The sequence below is a fragment of the Pempheris klunzingeri genome, chromosome 12, assembly GCF_042242105.1.
Source record: "Pempheris klunzingeri isolate RE-2024b chromosome 12, fPemKlu1.hap1, whole genome shotgun sequence".
NCBI lineage: Eukaryota > Metazoa > Chordata > Actinopteri > Acropomatiformes > Pempheridae > Pempheris > Pempheris klunzingeri.
In genome coordinates, this window is record NC_092023.1 from 9740092 (window position 1) to 9762446 (window position 22355).

The window sequence follows — 22355 nt, forward strand, 5'->3', positions numbered from 1 at the left end:
TTCCTGCTCCTACTGCTGAACTACTCATATTGTTTTTTTCGAGTCCGTTTTTCAGTATTTCGTCATTGTCTTCATTCAATGGAGCTCAAGTCTAAATTCACATTTGTCCGATAGCTGTGAATGCGGCAAGATTGGCTCGTGTTACGTCACAATACGGGAAATTACCAACTCTTCCAAAGGCTTTTGCTTTCCAAAAGTACCTCCTCATCCTGACAGTAAATAAAGGGGCATGGCAGTAAGTGAATATGCCAATATGTTAACTTTACTGGTAGATAAAGGACGTAATGTTTATTTACAATTTACAAAAGGCAAATACATATACATATAGTTTTGGCTGTGCAGTGAGCATGAACATACCCTGCCCTGCCCTATTAAAAAAAAGGAAAAAAACTCTTTGGTTCAGGTCTGTTCCGATTAGGAAAAACACATCTTTTTCAATGCTTGCATGCAGTGCTTGAAGCTGAACTCAGTGTGCTCCCCAGACAGTTACAGCCTCCTCTGTGGGATACTTCCCCCATCCTGACGTCAGCTGGATGTAGGATTTTTTCTCCCCATCCCAGCCTCAAACTGACGCATTCACATATCAGCTCTTCAGCAGCAACTTGAGGTGAGTTACACACCAAAAAACTGGGAAATTACTATCTGTGTTGTCATTGATGACCATTTAGTATACTTCACAGTAGAAGAAAATGTATGTTTGTGTCCTATGATAGTCTGTAAAAAGGAACAGAAAGCCAAGCCTGCTGTATATTCTCATATTACATTACATAGCCGGTGCATTCCTGTGTCTCTGTTATGTAATAGAAAATGTTCGCAAAACTGTTGTGATAGAAAACTGTAAAATGTGTCACAGTTAAACACTTCAACTGCTTATGATGCTGAAGCCGTAATTTCACTGTAGGATGCGACTTGTCATCCCACTGTTAACTTCTGGTTTTCTCCTTAGAACAAATAAAACCGTAGATTTGAGCTTTAACAAGACAAACTTCACTCTTGTCACACAAAAACGACTCGATAACTAAACATTTGTGGTTTGAGTCACCCCTGGTCCATGTCAGTGATTCATAGCAGAGCCAGATATTTGGCCAGACACTCACTCAGTCTTATCTTAGTGGGTGGAAAGTCTTTTCAGACAGGACACACACAGAAGTATATTTTCCTGTCCTCCAGAGCTGTAATGCTTATGTACTCTTGACAAAACTAGCAATCGAGTGAATAGCGTTGGGTCTTTCATACCTCACTATCATTTCCACCAAGCCGGGAAATTATATTAAAGGGATATTCAAGAATCAAAAGCGTCTTGCCTGTATGCCTGAAAGGTGGCTCTATAAAGTTTGTGACTTGTTTCGTCACAGCGGATGATAGTTGTCGATGGCTTGGATTCACAGCAGTTACAAATAAATCCAATGGTGATCCAGAGCCATGACAGAGAAATACATTAGATATATCTTTAAAAATGGGTCACGAATACACGTGTCATTTTTTGATTGACTTGCCAACTGTTGATTTTGCTTTTTTTTTTACTATTTTCAGCTGCAAGTGGTTATTGAAGGTAGCAGGATGGTGTACGAGGCACTGACTTAAAATGAACTGTAGCAGCTGTGTTCATGGTATAGAAGACGTGTGTCATGGTGTTTTAACAGTTTTTAGGACAACAATGGATTTCTGTGACACAAAAGTAAGCTTTGGCTACACAGACAGTACAAGACAGTACATGCTGGTAAGATCAAGTCATTGTTGTTTTTGGTCTTTTCATGGAATCTGGTAACAATAAGAAATGTAGAGTTATCTTTTAAGCACAGCTGATCACCTGATGCACATAACACTGCTGTCATCAGATCGTATCTTGTACAAAAATCTTGGCATCTTGCATTGGTGACGTGCAGTGGTGATTGAGGCTGGTAATGAGCTTCTGCCCGTACACCTGCACGACCCAGTCGCAGGCGAGGATTAGCTGACATTGATGACATTACACACCCTTTTTATAGCATGAAATAACACCAAGTGAATCAGTGAACTACCTAAAGTGACAGAAACATATTTATTTGAGATGTAGTTTGATTTCTAGTTGGGCCCATGTCCCATCCGCTAGCATGGAGGGGGCTTTGGCTTTACTATTGGGGAGCTGTCATGTCATCCATCTTTATATACAGTCTATTGTTCAATAGCTTGTTTTCCATCCATTTAAAAAATAGTTAACCTAACATGTCTTCATACAGAATTTCATCTACTGTGAGATACAGCTAAACACAGAAAAAAATTTGCCCCTTTAAACTTCTCTCACCCATGGGTGGGTCAGTCAGCACAACCTCATGCAGCGTAGACAAGCGATGTTCAAATACACAGAACTGTGTTTTAAAATTCTTGCGGGGATCCCAAAGCTTTCAAGTGAACCAGGGTGAAGTTTGTGTGTAAATGATAAACAAGCAAACTACAATGTTTCCAGGTTATGGAGATGTGCAGCCATGAAAATCACAGATTTGAATTTTCCACTCAGTGAAGACATCATAGAGTTTCAGGGAAAAACTAAAACAAACTGATACGGAATACATGCAACGCTGTCAGGAAACGTGGAATAAGAGATAAGGCAAAACAAAAGAGGGTAAACTGGATGATAGTTCACTTCTGTGTAATGTCACTCAAGGCCAAAGGAAGAATGTAGCGGTCAACTCTGTCCTGGCTTCAAAATGAGGCAGAAAGTCATGTTCCCAGTCTGATATGATCGCCAAACCAGAAAATCTACCCAGACCTTCGTAAAAGCCAAGATTTGAAAACAATGTTTTCTTTGGAATCTCAAAGCGATCTCCAAAGTTATAATTTTCTAAGTGTGTGTGTGTGTGTGTGTGTGTGTGTAATTTAATGTGGGCTTCCAGTGCCAAACATTGTATCCCTAACTGTAGTGAAGGAAGAACACACCCATCATAAACCCTGTGTGTGTGTGTGTGTGTGTGTGTGTGACAAAGTACTGATCCAAACCAGCTGTCAGTGTGTCCACATCCTCTTCTCTTCATGTCTTGGTAAGAAAATACTTAGAGAGCGACCTCAGAGTGACCTCAGACTGTTTTAGTCCAATAACAAGAATCTCCTGTATGAGAGTTGCCCTGAACTGAGTTTACTTACATGGCCTGAGCATTATATTTTCATGTCATATAAACCTTCACTCACTTACATTGGATTTAACCAGTAGTTTGCATTTTGTCACAAAACTGTCAAGCTGATTTTATTACTGTGTGTGTTGATGTACCACAAGTTTGAGCTCCCTGGGGTAACTCAAAAATCATTGTTGTAAATGACAAATTGGAGTAAAAGTAGCTGCGACATGATGAGGGCACATTTGTTACTAAAAGATGAAATTTCAACATAAAGTCACTCCTATATTGCAATGAAGTGCAGTGGAAGAAATGCTTAGGTCCTTTACTTAAAGGCTAATTCTGTACATCAAGGTCTATGGGACCACTACTGCATATTTTGTGTGAGACAAAGCTGTTGAAGCCTTTCAGCCTTCTGATGTCTCTTGGCTCACAGTCAGTTGGGAGAAGACTTCAAGTTTGAAAGTTAAAACTAGAATTACTGCCTCACGTTTGCAGTCAAGTTGCAGTTTACATTCATGTCTGTCCAGACCCAAGATTAGTGTCATCATTTCAGTATCCAACCAAATTTGAAATGTGATCACAATCTCCCCTCCTGTTCCTGAGTTATGGTGTTGAATAACAACCAGAAAAGTCTTTTTGGAGCACATTACATTGACCTTTGACCCTCTGGATGTAGGATTTATCCTACTAGAGACTCATAATTATCTTTAACTATTCATACTTAAATGTTTGGCATTCATTGCGGACAGCTAGAAAGAATTTCATTGTACAAAGAAACATGTTTCCTTACTGTGAATATGATAAGAAACACATTGAATCTTGAATCTTAATTACCACATGAATTCTTGTATTTAGCTGGATATTCTTGTTTTATAAGGTCACAGTGCAGACGTGTGTGTGTGTGTGTGTGTGTGTGTGTGTGTGTGTGTGTGTGTGTGTGTGTATGTGTGTGTGCGCGTGTGTGTGTGTGTGTGTGTGTGTGTATGCTTGTGATGAGGACTGGGGACTGCTGACAGCACAGAGAGAGAAGTACAGCTCTGAACTTTGACAGCTATGAGATTATTGACTCATGAGGGTTTGAGAATTTACAGAGACATGTCAACCAAGAGAATTTAGTTTATATGCAACACTGTGAACACCCACAATCAGCTGCTGGGTTAGAAATGTGAAGAGAGTGAGACAGAGACAGAGGGAGAGGGAGTGAAAACAATAAATGATCATTACTAGACAGGCTCCCTGGTTGAATTTTCACTAAGTTTCATGAATTCTAAGTGCAGAACTTTTACTTATTATAGGGTATTTTTACGTTGTGGCACTACTATTTTTTGGGTTAAGGCTGTGAGTAACTCTTCCAGCACTGATTAAGTATGGCTTTCATGAATGGATTTCCAAACTTAATGTACAGTTGTTATGAAGGTTAGTAGCTCTCCCTGAGTTTAGGGGTTTGATAGATGTATTAGTATTAGATGTATTGATAGATCTATGTATAGATGTGTGTTTTTTTATCTTTATTTTGGGTAGCTTCTTTACTGTTACTGTGCAGTGTTTAGCACTGTTGCTTCACAGAAAGAAGGTTCCATATTCAAATCCACTGGCCAGCAGAACCTTGAACCTTTCTGTATGGAGTTTGCATGTTCTCTCTGTACTCCGGCTTCCTCCCACAGTCCAAAGACATGCAGGTTAATTGGTGACTGTAAGTTGCCTGTAGGTAGGTGTGAGTGTGAATGTGTCAGTCCTGTGATTGGCTGACGACCAGTCCAGGGTGCACCCCACCTCTCGCCCAAAGTCAGCTGGGATTGGCTCCAGCCCCTCCGCGACCCTTAAGGATAAGTGGTATAGACAATGGATGGATGGATCTTTACTTTTTCTTATTGATTTAATAATCATTATATTGAATGTGTGTGTTCTCTTCTCCATAGGCTCAGGTATATGTTGTATATCTGAACACTGCACACACACATGAGCACCAATCAGTATGTTACCTGAGACTCTCCTCCTGCAGTGATGCCTGCCTTCAGCCCTCCTGCCCCTCTCCTGTGTGTGCTGCTGTGCATGTCTGTGGCTCTCCAGCGCTCTGACCTGCGCCTGGCTTATGTGACCCACAACAGCTTTTTCTACTACTCCTGCAGCCAGGACCCGCAGCCCTGCAGTGTGTCATCACTCACAGACTGCAGATGCAAGGACATCCAGCTTTCCACGCTGCACCGCCCCCAGTCGCACTCGTCTCCCGTTTTCCGGATGCGACGTTTAACTGTTTGGTTCACTTCACCATTAAACACAGCTCGTCTGCTCAACAACTCGGAGGTGAGGCACCTCACCTTGATCCACTGTGGCCCTGGAGGATCCAGAGGGACGGCTTCTTCCTCCCTGGAGGGACATTTTGCCGTGCAGCACCTGGAGAGGCTGACGGTGGTGAACCAGCTGCAGAGGCCCGTTCACCGCAGTCCAGATCCAAACAGAGCCAAGAACTCAAACGCTGACCTAGACAGAGATAATGGTGCTCACCTAGGCACAAATAGATACAACAGGGACAGAGATACAAACCTGGACCTGATTGAGGACATGAAGAGAGATCTCTTGGATTTGTCCTCATCCCAGGTCCAAGACATCTTTCTGGGCAGGGAGCTGGGAGCAGCGTACCATGAACAGGCCAGACTGGGAATCATCCACAGCTCTGTGTTGGAGTGGGGAGCAGTGGTCAAAGCCTACACAGTCCAGACTCACATAGACAATGACGGCATGCTGCCCTTCCCTGACCTCCACCTGCCAAAATTACCAGAAACGTCTGTCATATATGTCAGCTTTGTGTACTGATACCAAGTTACTTTTTTTAGGAGGGAACAGGAGGAAGATGATCCAGGGTTCAGGACCTGCTAACAATCACTTTATTGCTCCAAAGAGATCCTACATTTGGCATCAAGATGGGTTTTTTTTCTGCTGCAATCCCAATTAAGAATATGGTTTGAGAAATGTGAGATGATATGAGTGTTTGTTTACAGCTCATGTTGTCTTTAAAGATAGGCTCATAGTTAAAGGTAAAGTCTGCTGCGTTGGAGAAATGTGCAAGAGTCGCTAGATTTTCAAAGTAATTTACCAGAACCCCCCCCCCCCCTCCTTTAAGACATTCCTCTGAAGCCTCTCCCCCACAACATATGAACGGGCTTCCTGCTGGAGGACGAGCCCACAACCATGATGAGAAAAGCAGCAATCATTTAATTTGGTCCAAATACAATGATTGGACAAGTATATTTTATTCTTTATTTATGTCAAACTGTTTTATTTATTGATTGCTATTGGGCTGTTATGAGAGTTTCAACCAATATAACAAAAGTGCTTCTAAAATTAGTTGCAGCCTTTAAAGTTTCCTCAAGCTGACATTTCGGGAGAAGACAAAAACAAATCTGCTCCTTCATACAGTTCCAAGCAAAACTATGAGAAAATGTTTTGAACATTGATTTGCAACTAAAACTCATTAATCTCACATTATGGCACGTGCACCATGACCTAAAGTTTCCAGATTGATATGCTGTAGCAATTGTTTTCTCAGCTCTTCATAATGTGACTCTTGTCATATGTTGTGAAAATATACAGAGTCATCTGTGTTTCAATGATCAGAGACTTTTCAAAGTCAGCTGTGTTTGGTTTCAGACAGTAAAATATGCTGTATAACACGTAGAAATGTTTTCATGCTTTCAGTATTGAACCACAAGATGGCAGCAGATACATTTTGGTCAAACGGAGCAGCAAACTAAAGACTGTTCTGACTGACAACGCGACGAAAAAAAGGTTCATTTTTTTTCGTCTTCTTTTTTTATTTTATTTTTTAAGTTATCGACATTCTTAAAGAAGATTGTAAACCTTAAAATTAACAAGTGTGTCATGAGCATTTCAGCACTTTAAAAGCTTGTGAGGAATGTTATTTTTTAGGGTACAGGTACATTGTTAAGATTTCTTAAAGTATGGCCTGATATTTATCAGTAAAAGAAAAAAATTAAATGAACAGTGTCATTGCTTGCTTTTGTTTACGACAAAAACAGAAATAAATGGTTTACTTATCCCTCGTGGCTTGTGAATTTAACACACACTTTTTTTCACATTTTGTTTATGCACTTGTTTTTTTCCAAATTAAGTCACCATAAAGAGTCAGACACATAAAATCTGTATTAAAAAGGATTGTAGCAAAAAAAATTATCCTCTATATGTCCCCATATGTGCACATGTACATAAACCATAGCTTGTAATGTATTAAATGTTCACATTATAAGGTGCAAAGGCTTCGCATGGCCCCGTAGTGACCTAAAATCACCTAAATTCTGCTGAAAGGATTAATGTGGCAACTTTTATCTTATTTATCCATTTGCTTTTTTCGTTTAATCGTTTTTTTTTTTGTTTGTTTTTTTTACATCATCAGTTATGAGGTACAGCTGCATTCGTCAGGTTAAAACCATGTCTGTGGTTACATTTCTCGGTTTCATAATGATTGCAGTCCTGTTTTAAAGAGGCTGCATGCGCGCCTGCACGGTCTGTGAGCGCGCTGACACCTGCCAGAGAGCGGCTTATTTGCATGATAAGCATGCAGCCCATCTCGTTAAGCGCCATGTGAATGCAGGCTGATGTTGCCTGTTGATCCTGCACCTGAGAGGTCAGCACACACCGGGGGCAGCTACCGGAGGAGCCCCCGGCGGTGGTGGTGGGGCAGCCGACTCGGCTGAAGGTCAGTGTGAGCCATGACCTCCATGTGGGATAATCTGAGGGCAAAAAAAAAAAAAAAAATCAATTACAGGTTGAGTCTGATACTCATGATGCACGAACCACTCTGAATGCGCACTGTAAATATTTATGTCAGTCGAAAAAGGTGGACAGGCCGAGACTAAATTGGATTGATTTTCGCGGGGCTCTCCCTCCTCTGCACCCCTCCAAGTGAGTCTTTAACCACGCTGCCGCCGTCTCCTCACCGGCAGTTTAGCAGTAAAACATTTTTATAATCAGACGTTATTGTTCGCCGCCTCCTTGTGGGAGATGCGCCCATGTTCATTTTTTAAAAGGGCAAATCAGCCATAATTCAGTTTATAAACTGCAGCGCGCAGGGGAGAAATGCCTGGATGAATATTCATTAGAGTCCGCCCGAACTGCCACGCTCTGTGATTCATTGGGCATATGTAAATATCACTCACTTTAATTGCCCCTAAACTGACTCAACATAATGTTGTCATTAGCAAATTATTACTTATTTGTGATACTAATGGTACGGTATGGCGCGCAGTGCTGCAGCTCCACATATATGATTGCAATTACAGCTCTTTTTATTCACAGGGTGTCTGCGGAACCTGATGGATCTGCTGTGTGTGCGTGCACGTGTGTGTGCGCGTGTGGGTAAGGCGCCAACAATTAATTTCACTGCCACACTTACGGACGGACGATTTGAGCCTGTAGACACACGCACAAAACACACACATACACAAACTGAACATTGGAAATGTTGATGTCATTTTTAAAAAAATATTTCTGCAAATTATTTCTTCCATCAACTACTAAAACCTAAATATAACCTCTTACTGAGTAATTCTATCACTTTTAGTTGAGTAAAGTGAATCAAAAGGAACAATAATCAACGTAACTTCCTCATAAGTGTGTGTTTGTATTTGTGTGTGTATGCCACAGGAATCATGCAGGATGAAAACTAAATGCATGTGTAATTACTGTGTAATTATTAACAGTACAAGATAATAAACAAATGGTTTTAATGTGTGCAAAAAGATAGACCGTGTGCATGAATTAAACTATGTATTTTAACTATAATTTCTAACACTGATGTCTGCACATAAATTATTCAGAAACATCAGTTTAACTGGAGTCCTTTAAAAGTGTAGTTCAATTAAATTTAACGGGAATCTGCATTAAAACCCTTGTGAATTAAATTACTTTCAAAGAGGAACAATCAACATTTTGATCTTGCAGAGAATTATTTGATTGTTTGATACTTGCAGTTCGATGTATATCATTAATGTTTCATCAAACATTAGGGTGCGATTGGACAAAATAAAAATCAAAAGAAGGATTTTATTTTTTTTATTTTCTGAATAATGTGCCGTGCCCTCTCGCTCCCCTTAGTTTTTTACTTTATCAAAGTTCGTAGGGATAATCCTAAACATACAACTGGCACAAAGTGTTTGTATTTGAACAATTTGTTTTAAATCCTCTCAAATCTCCCCTAAAAAATGATTAATTTTATGGTAAGACATATATTCACTTAAACACAAAGAAAGTTTTGCCACAGAGCACAAAGCTCAGTATCAGATTCCAGACATTTACCTTCATCCTCTGACTCTATACTCTGAAACCAATGGCTGTGGCATTTTTAAAATAAACTGTTGTATTTAAAATAATATAAAAGATCCGTCCCTGCTTGTCACAGTCTGCACAACACGACATGGTCTGGAGTTGTTTTATAGAGGCAGCAGCAGTTTGAAACAACAACCATGACAAAACAGGCCCACGAAACAGAGGGAGAGAGAGAAGGACAGGCAGAGACAAATAATGATGTGTGTGTGTGTGTGTGTGTGTGTGTGTGTGTGCGCGCGCACGTGTGTGTGTGTAGGTGCATGTGTGTGCATCTGTGAGAGAGTGTGAGGGAGCTAATAAAGTAATGTGATGGATGATCTCCTTTCTCCCAGAGGGACCAGCACCATGTAAATTGGCCCACACAATGCATTATGGATAAGGCAGTTGAGATTATAGCTTGTTAATGTGTCCCCTCCCTCTCCTCTCTCCCTCTCTTCTTGCCTCTCTCTCTCTCCATCTCTCTCTCTCTCTCTCTCTCTCTCTCTCCATCCCTCTGCTTCAGCTCAGGCAGTGACATGGTCACCTCATTGTTGGGGCGCATGGGTCTTTTAGGTGCAGATGGAGAGGGAGACTGTAGCGATCTGCCAGACTAAGTGCAGCAAGTTTGTGTATGTGTATGTGTGTGTGTGTGTGTGTGTAAGTCATATTACTGACATTGTGGGGACAAATGTTTGTTCACACAGTCTCATTATGAGGACTCATGTCCTGTTTGGGAACAAAAACATGGTCCCCACAAGGTAAATGCTAAATTTTAGGTTTAATATTTGGTTAGTGGTTACAGTTGGGATTAGGTTTGTAATCTCAGGAGGTTACATGTAAATCAATGCAATGTCCTCCTAAGTGATGTACAAGTTATTTTGTATGTGTGTGTGTGTGTGTGTGTGTGTGTGTGTGTGTGTGTGACAGTGAGCCAGCCATCAGGCAGCCAGCAGAGCCAATCCGTCGGCAGGGGCCAGGGCTGTGGACATATGTCTCCTCCCTCCCTCACCCCCTCCTCAGTCCTCCTAAGAGGGTGCCAATCCCCATCTCCCTTGAACTCCCCCATCCTCCCACACCCCCCACTCTGCCCTCCCCTCCTCCCTCCACCTTGCAGGCCTGTCCAGGGACCTGACGGCCCATCTGTTGAAGCAGGACCAGAGAAGCTGGTCTAGAGAAAATGCTACTGTAGCATGGCTATATGGCTAGCCTGGCTGTCACTAACTAGCCGGGGTATTTTATGTGTGTGTGTGTGTGTGTGTGTGTGTGTGTGTGTGTGTGTGTTTATGTGTGTCAGGGGATCCCAGGGTAGATGGTCTCTCATTTATTTGTCCAACAAAAGCAAACTATTATGGATTTTGGGGGGATTTTAATAACCATTAAAAATGGGGCAATATAAGTTATTAATGACAAAACAGCACAATGTTCCCCTATTTTATATGTTTATAAGCAATTAAACACCACATTTAAAACTCTCAGAGCCTTTGTACAATCTAGGCCCTTTCAGATAGGCACCTCATTATTTTATTAACATGTCGGTGTTGTGTCTGAATTAATGTCGTGGTCACTGTGACCGTCATGGCAGATCTAGACAGAAGTGTTGGAGTACAGTTGCTATCAACCTGCCGCCATCTTCCGGAGCCGGGACTTGGTGGCAGGTTGGTGGAGACTTGAAGCAATGTGAGAAACTTGCAAAAATAGAGCTATGAGGGGCAGTTTTTCAAAAAAAGCTAAATGTTCCTTAGCCAGTTTCTTGATGTACAGAGCTGGTTAGTACAACTACATAAACTAAAACAATCTGATGTTCACTCATTCATATAGTGTCCCCAGAGGAATTGTGTGAGTATATCCCTCTGAGTCAATATTTTATGTTCATAGGAATACATTAACATGGATGCCATTTTTTTTCTCTGAGCTAACGGCTAACATAGTTCGGAGTTAGCAAGATAATTAATGACCAAATCAGTGGCCTAACTCCTCACGTGGATAAACTTAGAGATCCATATGAACACAAGGTGCACCTTCCAGTTCCCTGTTGTTTTAACGGGCTTAAACATTAACTTAGAATGTAACTATGAGTGGAGAGGATTGAGACTCGTCTAAGGATGAAAAGACTCACTGAGTGACTGATTCAAGTCATTTTGATGCCGGAGGAATGTGTGCAATTGTGAAAACACGATTGCAGAACTATGCTACAGCATCCTGTACACGCCAAAAATGAATTTTTTTCAACTGCAATACCATGTGACCACAAATAAAGGGGACACAAAACTTTAATAGTTTAGAGGTGAAACTACAGACGAGGAGCGTCTTAAACTCTGAGGCAAATGGTCAGTAGGGATGTAAAACATATGCGATCTGCACTCAACTGGCCAACAACATTCAGAACCAGCTGTATGGCCCTTTAAGCAGTCTAATAAACAAGTGTACAGAAACCAGCAGGAAAATGGCTGAATGATCCCACTGAGATCTCGACACCTGCACACACTCAGCTCACCAAAAGAGCTGCTCTGTCATACTACAGTGTCGTTCCCTCATTTTGGAGATTTGTTCAGTAAGTCTGGTCTTCATTTACTCTGACTTCAGCTTTAAAGGCACAGAGACCTGATAAGTATAGCTGCGTGTTAAACACACTCTATATGTTTCCAGACATTTGGATGTTAATGCTGCATTCATGTTTCTGTAGTTAATCAGCTCTCACAAACTGTTGAAATCAAACAGGAATACATTCAAAGGCTAAAACCTGTGCACACTACAGTTTCAATGATTATCTTCATTACTGATTAATCTGTGAATAACTTTCCATATCTAAAATGTCAGAAAATAATGAAAATATCATCAATCATTGTTGTCTTGGACCCACTGTCCAAAATCTAAAAAAATTCAATTTGCAAGGATATAAATCAGAAAAAGTAGCAAACCTTCAAATTTTAGACACTAAAATCAGAGGATGTTTTGCATTTTTGCTTGTTTATTGACTATTTAACACCTTATTGATTGTGAAATTATTTGTACATTGACTAATCAAGTGTTTTGACTGTGTTTCTTGAGAAAACAGGGCAGAATCTCCACAATTTTGAAAATCTATTCTTAAGGGTTATAATAGGAATTTAAATCATGCAGCATGTTCTCGGCTCGGTACATCTTATTTGGGCAATCTAGATGAAGCCAAGCAAGCTTAGCAAGGTCTGTGTGTGTGTGTGTGTGTGTGTGTGTGTGTGTGTGTGTGTGTGTGTGTGTGTGTGTGAGCGTGTTGGTTGGACCCTCCGCTGCTGTGTGTGTGGGTGGTTGCCTCCACTCATTAGAACGGGTCATCTCTCTCTCATGGAAAGTTTTCACGGCTGTGGAGCGGATTAGGAGTAGGGAGAGACAGGAGGAGAGAGAGAGGAGGAGAGATTATAGGGCAGGCTGGAAGGAGGAAGGAGAGAAGCACAAGAGGAGCGCATTAGCATCTACACTTTGTGGTATTTGTTTGTGGTATGTAGCTGACACTCATGCGGAGTGCCGGGGGCTTGCAGTGAGTACAAATGGAGGAACAAGTGAACACTGGCATCTCATCACAAGTGGCCTTTTTAACAAAGAGGAGAGGAGGTCTGAAGAGAAGAGAGAGGAGATTATTGGGTTAAAGAGAGACTGTACTAATACAGCTATAATTACACAATACCACAACACAGGAAGTATGGTTGATGTTTCCATGCAACTGTCACGTTAATTCTATGTAAACGAAGGTATGTGACCATGTTTCTTGCTTTAATTCAAGGTTCAAAGCCTAGAAATGCTTCAAACAGTGCTCCACTGGCCACACTAAGGCTAGCTGTTTGTCCATGACATTTGTGGAGGTTGAGGTGGGGAAATATTTTCCAGGATTTTGTTTATCACCAAAACTGCGTCATTCTCAACCAATTTCCTGATTGTGTGGGACACTTCTCACTTCCCCAGCAAGAATTCAGCTTCAACAAACAGGAACACTCACTGACATCGCTTCATTTTGAAACTTTCTATTTCTAAACATGTGATTCACTGAACCAAATGCTCCCTCGAAAACACACTTGGAGTTTGGCCCTCAAACAAGGAGGAAAATTGCTTACAGATTACTTAACGGCAGAGCAGAGCAACATCTAACATATGCAGGGCAGTGGGCCTCCACGATCAGGATTGGGATACTGATTTAGGTATTGATCAGCCTACCCCTTCTATCACATATCTTTTTTAGAAAAAAGTATTCTTGTTTAATTTACTCATACCCTAACCTAATCTGTGAGTTGTAAGTATTATCAGTATTATTAGTGTATGCTAAACCATTGGCAGCTATGTACTGGACTGATTTTGTGGCCTAGCATCCCATCATAGAATACCCAAAGGTAAATATATTTTCATGTTTACGACAGAAGTTACACAAGGCACCATGCTGACTATTAGGACCATTTTCTGAATCCAGATACATTTTTTGTTATAATATAGAACTAATCTGTTGCTGCTTTGATAAACTTCCAAATAACCCTTTAGTGTCCAGTGCAGTCTTGTTCAATGCTAAGTTTTAGTGATATGAAGCCAACTTTCAGCTGTATATTCCTTTAACACGCTCTCAGTGTGTGAGACACATCAGAAAGCACCTGTCAACATATCACATCACACAGTCACTATAAAATAAAAGTGACAAAACCGACCATCTTAAAGTGTCACCATGTGCCATCTCATATTTATAATGAATTGCTGCTATGATAAACAGAGCTGCTTTAACGAGAATATATGACTTTCTTTATGGAATGTTTATTTCACGTCTTAGTGGGTCTCTGAATGGAGCCTGAAGGTGATTAAGACTTAAAGTGAACCAAACATTAAACCAAACAAAGTTTCTCATTTACAATTAGAGTTTGAACTATAGTCTTAACTGCTGTCGCTCTCATTCACACACACTAACAAAACACACACACACACACACACACATACACAAGTAGCACCAGCCGCCAGTTGGTCTTAAAGAGGCAAATTCCTCCGCAGCATTTTCTCAACATCGTAAAGCGTCTGCCGTTAAAGTGATGTTTTTTCAATCCGTCTGCTCTCCCTGACATTTCCAGATAATGTTGGCGTTAGGTTGATTTGAGGGAATTTGCACACCATATGCTGCTGTGTCAAACACCTACATTTAAGCGGGCTATGGCTCTGCATTCCCTAATAGCAGCATCATTGGAGCTTGTTTATCTAATGTGCCTGTTAATGTTATTTATTGTGAGTCTGCCCGCTATCCGGTTCCTCCATGCATGCTAAGGAGACAGACATAAGATATGCAAATGCTAACGTCGGCCCAACTTCACGGCAGTAAAACAAAGCATTTGCATTTGATGTAGCACATAATAAACTGGTTATTAGCATTTTAAATGCGTCAAACAAACTTGAAAAATGTGGGCTGTGCTGGTGTGGTTTTTATTATTGCTGTGTGCAGTCAAAACACGCATACACACGCCACACGTGCCTTCAAACACATACAGAAAAGTGTGCATGAGCAGACTCATAAATATAAAACTGCTGTACACAGGAGCAAACTGATGTCACAAGGCAAAGAGTCACAGGACAGATGATGTGTTTGATGAAGTTGTTTCTGCACTCTCTCGTCTCTCTCTCTCTCTCATGCCATAAACTTTCTTTCAGAACATTAAAATATGCAGACGATTCATTTCGTCGACAATTCATCCTTCCAGTACCAGAAAAGAAGGTCTGGTTTAAGCTTTGACAAGCAACAACGATGAACAGTGTGAGGAACCAGTAACTGTTGTTGTCTCTGCGCAACAAGGCCTGCTCATGGCTCATTAGTGGGCCTCCACTCAGAGGAGCGTTGGCCTTTGAAAATGTTGAAATACAAGGTCAACCACTGAAAAACTGCTTCAAGAAGTAGCATCGCACTTGATTAGGCTCTCTGGTAATTGTGATTATTGTTTGTGCCAGTCAAATACTTTGCAGCCATGTTGGTGATGTATCTGTCCCCAACCTGATCATTGAGTTTAGGCTCATCAGCAGCGCTGTCGTCCCGTCCCTTCCAGGCAGAGTCGTGCATGTTTCAGTTCCTTTGCAGACAACGCGAGCACCAGCTGGGTCATTTTCTCATCATCAGAGATTTCATCATCATCATCAGATTTTACATTTGAGCAACATTTGATTCATCTTCTTGGATTCTCACGTAAAGATACAAACTTATCACGTAGTTGATTAGTTAATTACTTCTGAAAGGCTGAAAGATCTCATTACCAAGACATTAAGCAACACATTAAGTTTGTTTCCATCCATCTGTTTGTGTGTGTGTGTGTTTTCAGTTTGTGCAGACTTAGCAAGTAAATCATGACGTACATGAAGCATGTGCCTTATTTGTCTTTCCAGCTTCGACTGACGTGATGGAAAATGCAAAAAATGCAACAGGCGAAAACATCAGGTCTGTGCAGAGCAATGAGGAGACCGTAACTTTCCTCAAAATGACACATGAAACAAAGACAAGTGTCATATTCTCATCAGATATTCTACATGGTTTTCGACCAGTGTCGATATTCACATAATGACTGTGGATGGAAATGCTCCTTAAATTTCATTTTCTCTTGTCCAGCTTTTGAAAGTCGGTTAAAAATGTGCTTTTGGGAAAAACAGCGACTGTTCACAAATGAAGAAAAATACTCAATGGCTGAAACGTGGATAGCTTGTGTTCTCCTGCCCGTTACTGAGAAAATCTCAGACTGAGTGAGAGAGAGAGAGCACAGCGGCGAGGAGGAGAGCTGTCTGAATTGTTTTTTCATTAGCAGTTAATGATGTGATAATCTCTCTAACAGCATCCAGGCCTTACACCTTGCAGCCTGCAATACTCCTCTAATGGAGTGTGTGTATGTGTGTGTGTGCGTGTGTGCATGTGCTTGTGTGTTTTCCTATGTGTGTCTGCCATATGACATACATATGCTTGTGTAAGTGAGTTGCATTTGTGAATGTGCATGGTTACAACCCTATGTGACGGACACTTGTCAGTCAGCCACACACACACAGACGCACACAGACGCACACATGCATGTGCACAAGCCAGACCTTTCCTCTCTCCTCTCTACATGTAACCCCACTCACACACCCTCACCCCATCACTCCATCTTAAATCCTACATGTTAATCTCTCTCCTTCTCCCTCTCTTTCTCTCAAACACACGCAAACATACTCGCTTTCATTCTCCGCTTGCAGAGACCCCTGCTTCATTTTCTGGTCATGTGAGCCCATTGCGAGGGGGTGAAGCGGACACAAAGTGACACAGGGAGCAGTATGGGGAGGAGAGGGGGCGAGGCTGGAGCTGCAGCCTGAAAGGAGGCGATGGGAGGTGTCCGATTGTCCCACGCTGAAAGGGCCGGTTAAAAGGAGAACCTTGTTGCAAAAGCTGGTGGGCCGGGCTGGAGGCTGGTTAAGTGCTGGTGGTGTGTGTAACTCTGTGTGTGTGTCTTTGTGTGCTTGTGTCTGTGTGAATCTAATGAGGAGGAGGAGGGTGACTGCTGACCGGGGTGAGGATGATACTGGAGACGATGGCTATAAAGGTTAAAGGAATAATTTAACATTTGAGGCAATACACTTATACTTCAAATTGATATGTCTCTCTTATCTGTCAGTTAGATGTCAAAGCTACAGACAGCAGCCAGTTAGCTTAGCCTAGCACAAAGACTGGAAACTAGGGGAAACAGCTAGCCTGGCTCTGTCCAAAGCTAACAAAATCTGCTTACTAGCACCAAATCATAGAATAAAAATTAGCTATTTTACAGCCTGGTAATGTTTCAGAGCCTAGAAATAGGTTCAACCAGTGGAGAGTCCAGGAAGTTATTGTTCATGACCATGAAATAGTCCAACACATAAGACACATAAAACACATAACACCCCGTAAAACAACATGTATTATGTTTAAGTTGCAGAGTGGTATTGTCATGTATTCTAAGTTTTGAGCATTAGCTTGAAACGTTTTCCATAAGAGGCTCAGCAAAGATTTAGAACTAAATTGTGACTTTTCACAAAGAAGTGAATACTTTCCAAAAGACAATCAAGAAATACGCACGTAAGCAGTTGTGCATCGAGATGGAAAATCCATGACAGAAAACTTAATTTCTTCTGTTTGATAAAACTCATCATCAACATGCTTCAGAAAGCTTTGAGATGCCGACATAGAATCGGAGCGCGCTCAGACAGAGAGAAATAAGAACATGAAGGTATGTTTCTTCATTACTGAAATGTTAATTTGACTTGTTTTTGCCTAATTAACGCCAATGTCTTCCAAGAACAAAACAGCCCCACAAATATTAATTAGGACCTCAATATTCATGTTCGCGGAGATGGTTGTGAGGTCTGTAATTAACGAGCTTTTAATTGTTTGATCGTCTCCTTAATTAAAGGCTTGCTATAATTTGAAGGTTTGTTTACTTTTCATAAAACAGGAATGAGAAAGACAGAAATCTTATTGATATTCTCTTTTACCCAGAATTTATCCAAAGAAAACAAAGAAGGAAAAATAAGGCTTTTAAAAGTTACCCAAACATTACTGAGAGGTCCAGCACATCTTTTCACTTTTCAGATGTTAAGCTTCATTAAAAAAAAAAAGAAAAAATGTCAGAATTACTTTTGACAGAGGCTGGAGGGCTTTTGCTCGGCTTCACTCTTAGATACTCACATTGCTGTCTTCCATCTGCCGTTCGAATGCTTCAACCTTTGTGAAATCTCTTTTCGTGAAACATCAAACTGTTATTTGATGGCGTCTTTGATGGGCAAAATGAAAGGAGTATAGATCAACAGTTACACGTGTATTTGTGCTCAGTGGAAGGGTCTGGATTTTATGCCAACAAGTGAAAAAAAGTCATATTCAGATGGTCCTAAAAGACACAATAGAGCTCAAATACAATATGAATGTGGTTTGTGTGATACTTTACTTTTAACATACTGAACAACACACATTCACCCTTCTAAATAAAAAAAAAAAGCATTGTGCCAAAAATTAGAAAAGTCTTTGTCATTCCCTTTGTAAATATACACAGAGTCACTCACAGCATAACAGGCTGTATGTTTATTTTTCCTGATTTCAGGTAAAGTGTGCTAATGTTTCTCAGGAAGAGCGCAAATATCGTCCCAGCCCGCAGAAGTCCTGATTCTGTGATAGGACCCTAAGATTTCTGCAACGAGAGCTTGCAGTCTCTCATAAAACAAAACTCAAACACACACTCACGTACACAGACAATAATACGATTGCATTGTATTTCCATGAAAATAAATCTGAATGTGATAACAGCAAGTCACAAATCAAAGTTCTTAAACACTGATTGGAGCTCCAGTATCATTTTTTAGGGTCATACTAGTAATGTTCTCCTTGGTTCACTAAAATCCTGCCGCCACCAACTGGATGGATATCGCCATGATCACATCATAAATATGATTTGTTTTAATTCACTCTGGAAGCTGAGTTCAAATGCACCGAAAGTCATTGATTTTTTTGATACATTTCATTAACCTTAGTTGTACATATTGATTAATAGAGGTAGATTTTACAAAATTGGCTGCAGGTTGTTCAGAAGTTAGTGTATGTTTGCATTAGAAATCTTAGCCTTTGATTTATATAGTGTTAAATTCTTATCCTCCTTAAGGGTAAAACAGCATGACACATTCTTGGTTTTCGGCCCAGTGGTTTGATCCAGCTGAAGCTTCGCTGCCTTGAGCTTTCTTGGCGCTGTAACAGAAAGTTTCTCATTAGTCTGAGCATGAAGTGACGTGAAGCTACTGTTTGACGCAATGAGTTTTTATCAGGTAATCATGTATCTATATTTGCTGTTAACAGATGTTTTAGAACCATAATCATCCTTCAGTAAGGTCAAAATTTAGCAGCTGTAACTCATTCCCTGAAGCAGAATAACAGGCCTACGATGCAGCTTTGATATCTTGATGTAATAACAGCAAACCAATGAGCCTCACGGCCTCACACCAAACGTACTGGTAGTGTCAGTGTTTCTCAGAATGAAGGCCACGTTTCTCATACAACCTTTGTCTTCCTGCCAAGAGGACAATACTGTTTGATCTATTTATGCTGTGAGAATGTTTCTGTCTTCCTGTGTTGAGCCACAAAAAAATGGGATGAGACACTTAGACTGTGCTTTAATGTTTCCTGATCACCACATATAATCAAAAACAGTAAGTGAGAGCTAATTTTCTGTAGATTTGACAACCATTTCCAAAATATATGTGAAGCCAACAGATAATGTTGCAGTTTTTTATATTGGGTCACACTTTAAAAGTCACCTTGACACCATCTGCAGCGACCTTGACCTTGTGTCTCCCTCCCAGTGTGCATTGTGTCCTGTGAAGCACTGTGCTCCTTTCAGCTCAGAGATGCTGACACAGTTTGTGTCACAATGACAGTGAGACAGCCGACTACTGTCCTTACATTCTGCAGGTGGGAGCCTCCAGCGACTGTTTATTAGAAGACCGGCCCACCCAGGACGGAGAGACGGAGAGGGGACTGGTTGTTTCTGGAGAGTAGGTTCATTTCTTTGATGTATTCAAACCTTAAATGTTTAGGTGTGTTTTGCTAAAAAAAAACTTTATTAGAGCATTTTGTTAACAATGACAAACCCCCAAAACACATTTTTCATGTTGGTTTTTCATTTATAGATGCTAAAACAATTTCAAAAGTTATTGGTATCTCCCAGTTTACTTTGTAAGAAAGCCTTCGTGTGATACTATAACTGGTCAATAACTGTAATGACACAATAATACACCAGCATCCAAGGTATGTTTACATGCTGTTTAATGTGCTGCTGCTCAGCAGCTAATTAGCTATTTAGCCTGATAACTAAAGAGATGTACAAGCTGTAGGACAAGATGTGTGTTCATGTTTTTAGTTGGATAAGAATAAGACTTATCCAGCAGTTATGGAGCAATGTTATCATTAATTTTGAGTCATGTGTCTGCTGTCGGGAAAATTATGAATAAGTCCAATATTCTAATACAGTCTTTCAACACTGTTGTTTGTCTCTAGCAACTCGTGAGAGAACTGTTTGGCTCTTTAGCTGCTAAGTGCTCCACTGTGTGCACCAGATTGCCACTACCTGTGTCTGTCTGCTGTTTTATGATGGGAAGATCATGTATGGTGGCGTTTTGGAGCTTTTCCACTGAAAATCAATGCTGTGATGAAAAAAGAGCAGTGAGTTGAAACTCACCACAAAGCTGTGATACGTTCTCTAAAGACTCAAAGTAAATGTCAGCGGTTAATTTTAGAAGGTAAAAAGGTTTCTCATTAGTCCATAGAAGAAGAGAACCATGATGCTTTTGTGATGTCACTGTTTGAAAGAACGAAGCATGAATATTTACTTTTAACACATATCATTGTAGTTTTGATACCTTAATGTAATTACAGCAAACTAAAAAAAAGCCTGTTCTAAAGAACTGATGTTTGTGATTAAGAAACATCTTAAAGGAGCACACCACCTAATAAATACTCACTCTGACTCCTCAGTGTTAGTGTTCAGGTTAACTTTACCCATTACCAATGATTGTTAATGTCATTACTGCTAATATTGTAATATTGTGTTAACATTATGTTAATAGCTGTACTAAATACAGGCCATGGTTACTTTGACCCAGTGTTACGCTCAACAAGCTAAAGGTAAAGTTTGACCTAAAAACTGCCACAAATTTACTCTTAGTGATACTAAAAGAATAACAGGTGCTTAAAATGAGCTTGATTATATCACTTCACAACCATAAAAGTAAAATATAAAAACAGCAATAATAAAATAACCAGTTGTCTTGGCTGGTTTTCCTTCCATTAGAAGTGCGTTAAGTTAACCCAGTACTGACCACCATTGGGTCAATGTGACTTTGAGTGTGTAAATAACTGTCCTTTTGCTGCCCAGAAAACCAATGTGACAGGGCAGAGAGCCACTAATGAAAGAGAAAAAGATACAAGGGAGAGTTACAAGAGACGAAGCGGGCAGATCCAGAAAGTGGAGAGAAGGAGTGGAGACAGTAAGCGAGAAAGAGTGTGAGAGAGGAGGAGAGATGAAAAGGTACGAACAGAGGAATGAAAGGAAAGTGGGGAGCTTATGCGGTGAAAAGAGCACATTAGGGGCGACCTGCTGCGACAGTAGTTTGGGGAACGGTGAATAACTGCCTCCATTTAGACCAGTGTCCTAGTGGTGCAGAGCCAGGGGCCTCAGATGGAGACACACACACAAACACACACACATACACACACACACACACACACACAAACACCAAAATACATAGATAAAGCAAAAGAACCCCATTCAAAAGCATGTGTTCCTGCACAAATTGATACCTGACACACACACACACACACACACACACATGCTCACACACCTCCTCTGAGCTCTCCTCTGTCCCTCTCATTCACACATTTCTCCACATTGGTCGGATTAGGAACACTTTCTCTTGGGTGTGCGAGGCTGCCCCACACACAAAGAAACACTTGGGGACAGGATTAGTAGGCTTACAGCGGATTCACATATGTCCAGTTCAAGCAATTGGTATTCAAAGCTTTACACTTTCAAATGCCACCAAGAGAGAGCAAAGCCGACCAGCGCTTTCCTTTGCATTGGCAGCACCTTTATGAGAAGGGCTCTTTTGCTGGGCCAACAATGAGGCCGTGAATACACATTTTTACTGTTCTACCAGGGGGATCTCATTGGCGAAGGATAGAGCACCAAGAAGAGTTTGAGACAGACTTTATTATCTGGGTTTGAAGCGCTGGGTGGGTGGGTGGGTGTGCAGACGGATGGAGGGAGGGATAGACAGATGGATGGATGGAGGGATGCTGAGGTGGCGGCCAGAGGAGGAGTGCTTCAGTTACTTCCACGTGTTATTGTTGGTGGCCCGCTCCTCCACTCCACCTCGACAAAACAGATCTGGAGTAGACTCTTCAGAGTGGAGAGAGCACTCTCA

The 22355-nt window shown here is 40.9% G+C and overlaps 1 protein-coding gene across 1 annotated transcript; it reads left to right on the forward strand.

Moving 5' to 3' along the window:
• Window positions 1–577: 577 nt before the first annotated feature.
• On the forward strand, window positions 578–7114 carry LOC139210567 (uncharacterized). The gene is made up of 2 exons (XM_070840618.1): window positions 578–607; window positions 5012–7114. Exon 2 carries the CDS (start codon window positions 5097–5099, stop codon window positions 5904–5906), a length of 810 nt encoding a protein of 269 aa, XP_070696719.1. The 5' UTR covers window positions 578–607; window positions 5012–5096; the 3' UTR covers window positions 5907–7114.
• The last annotated feature ends 15241 nt before the right edge of the window (window positions 7115–22355 follow it).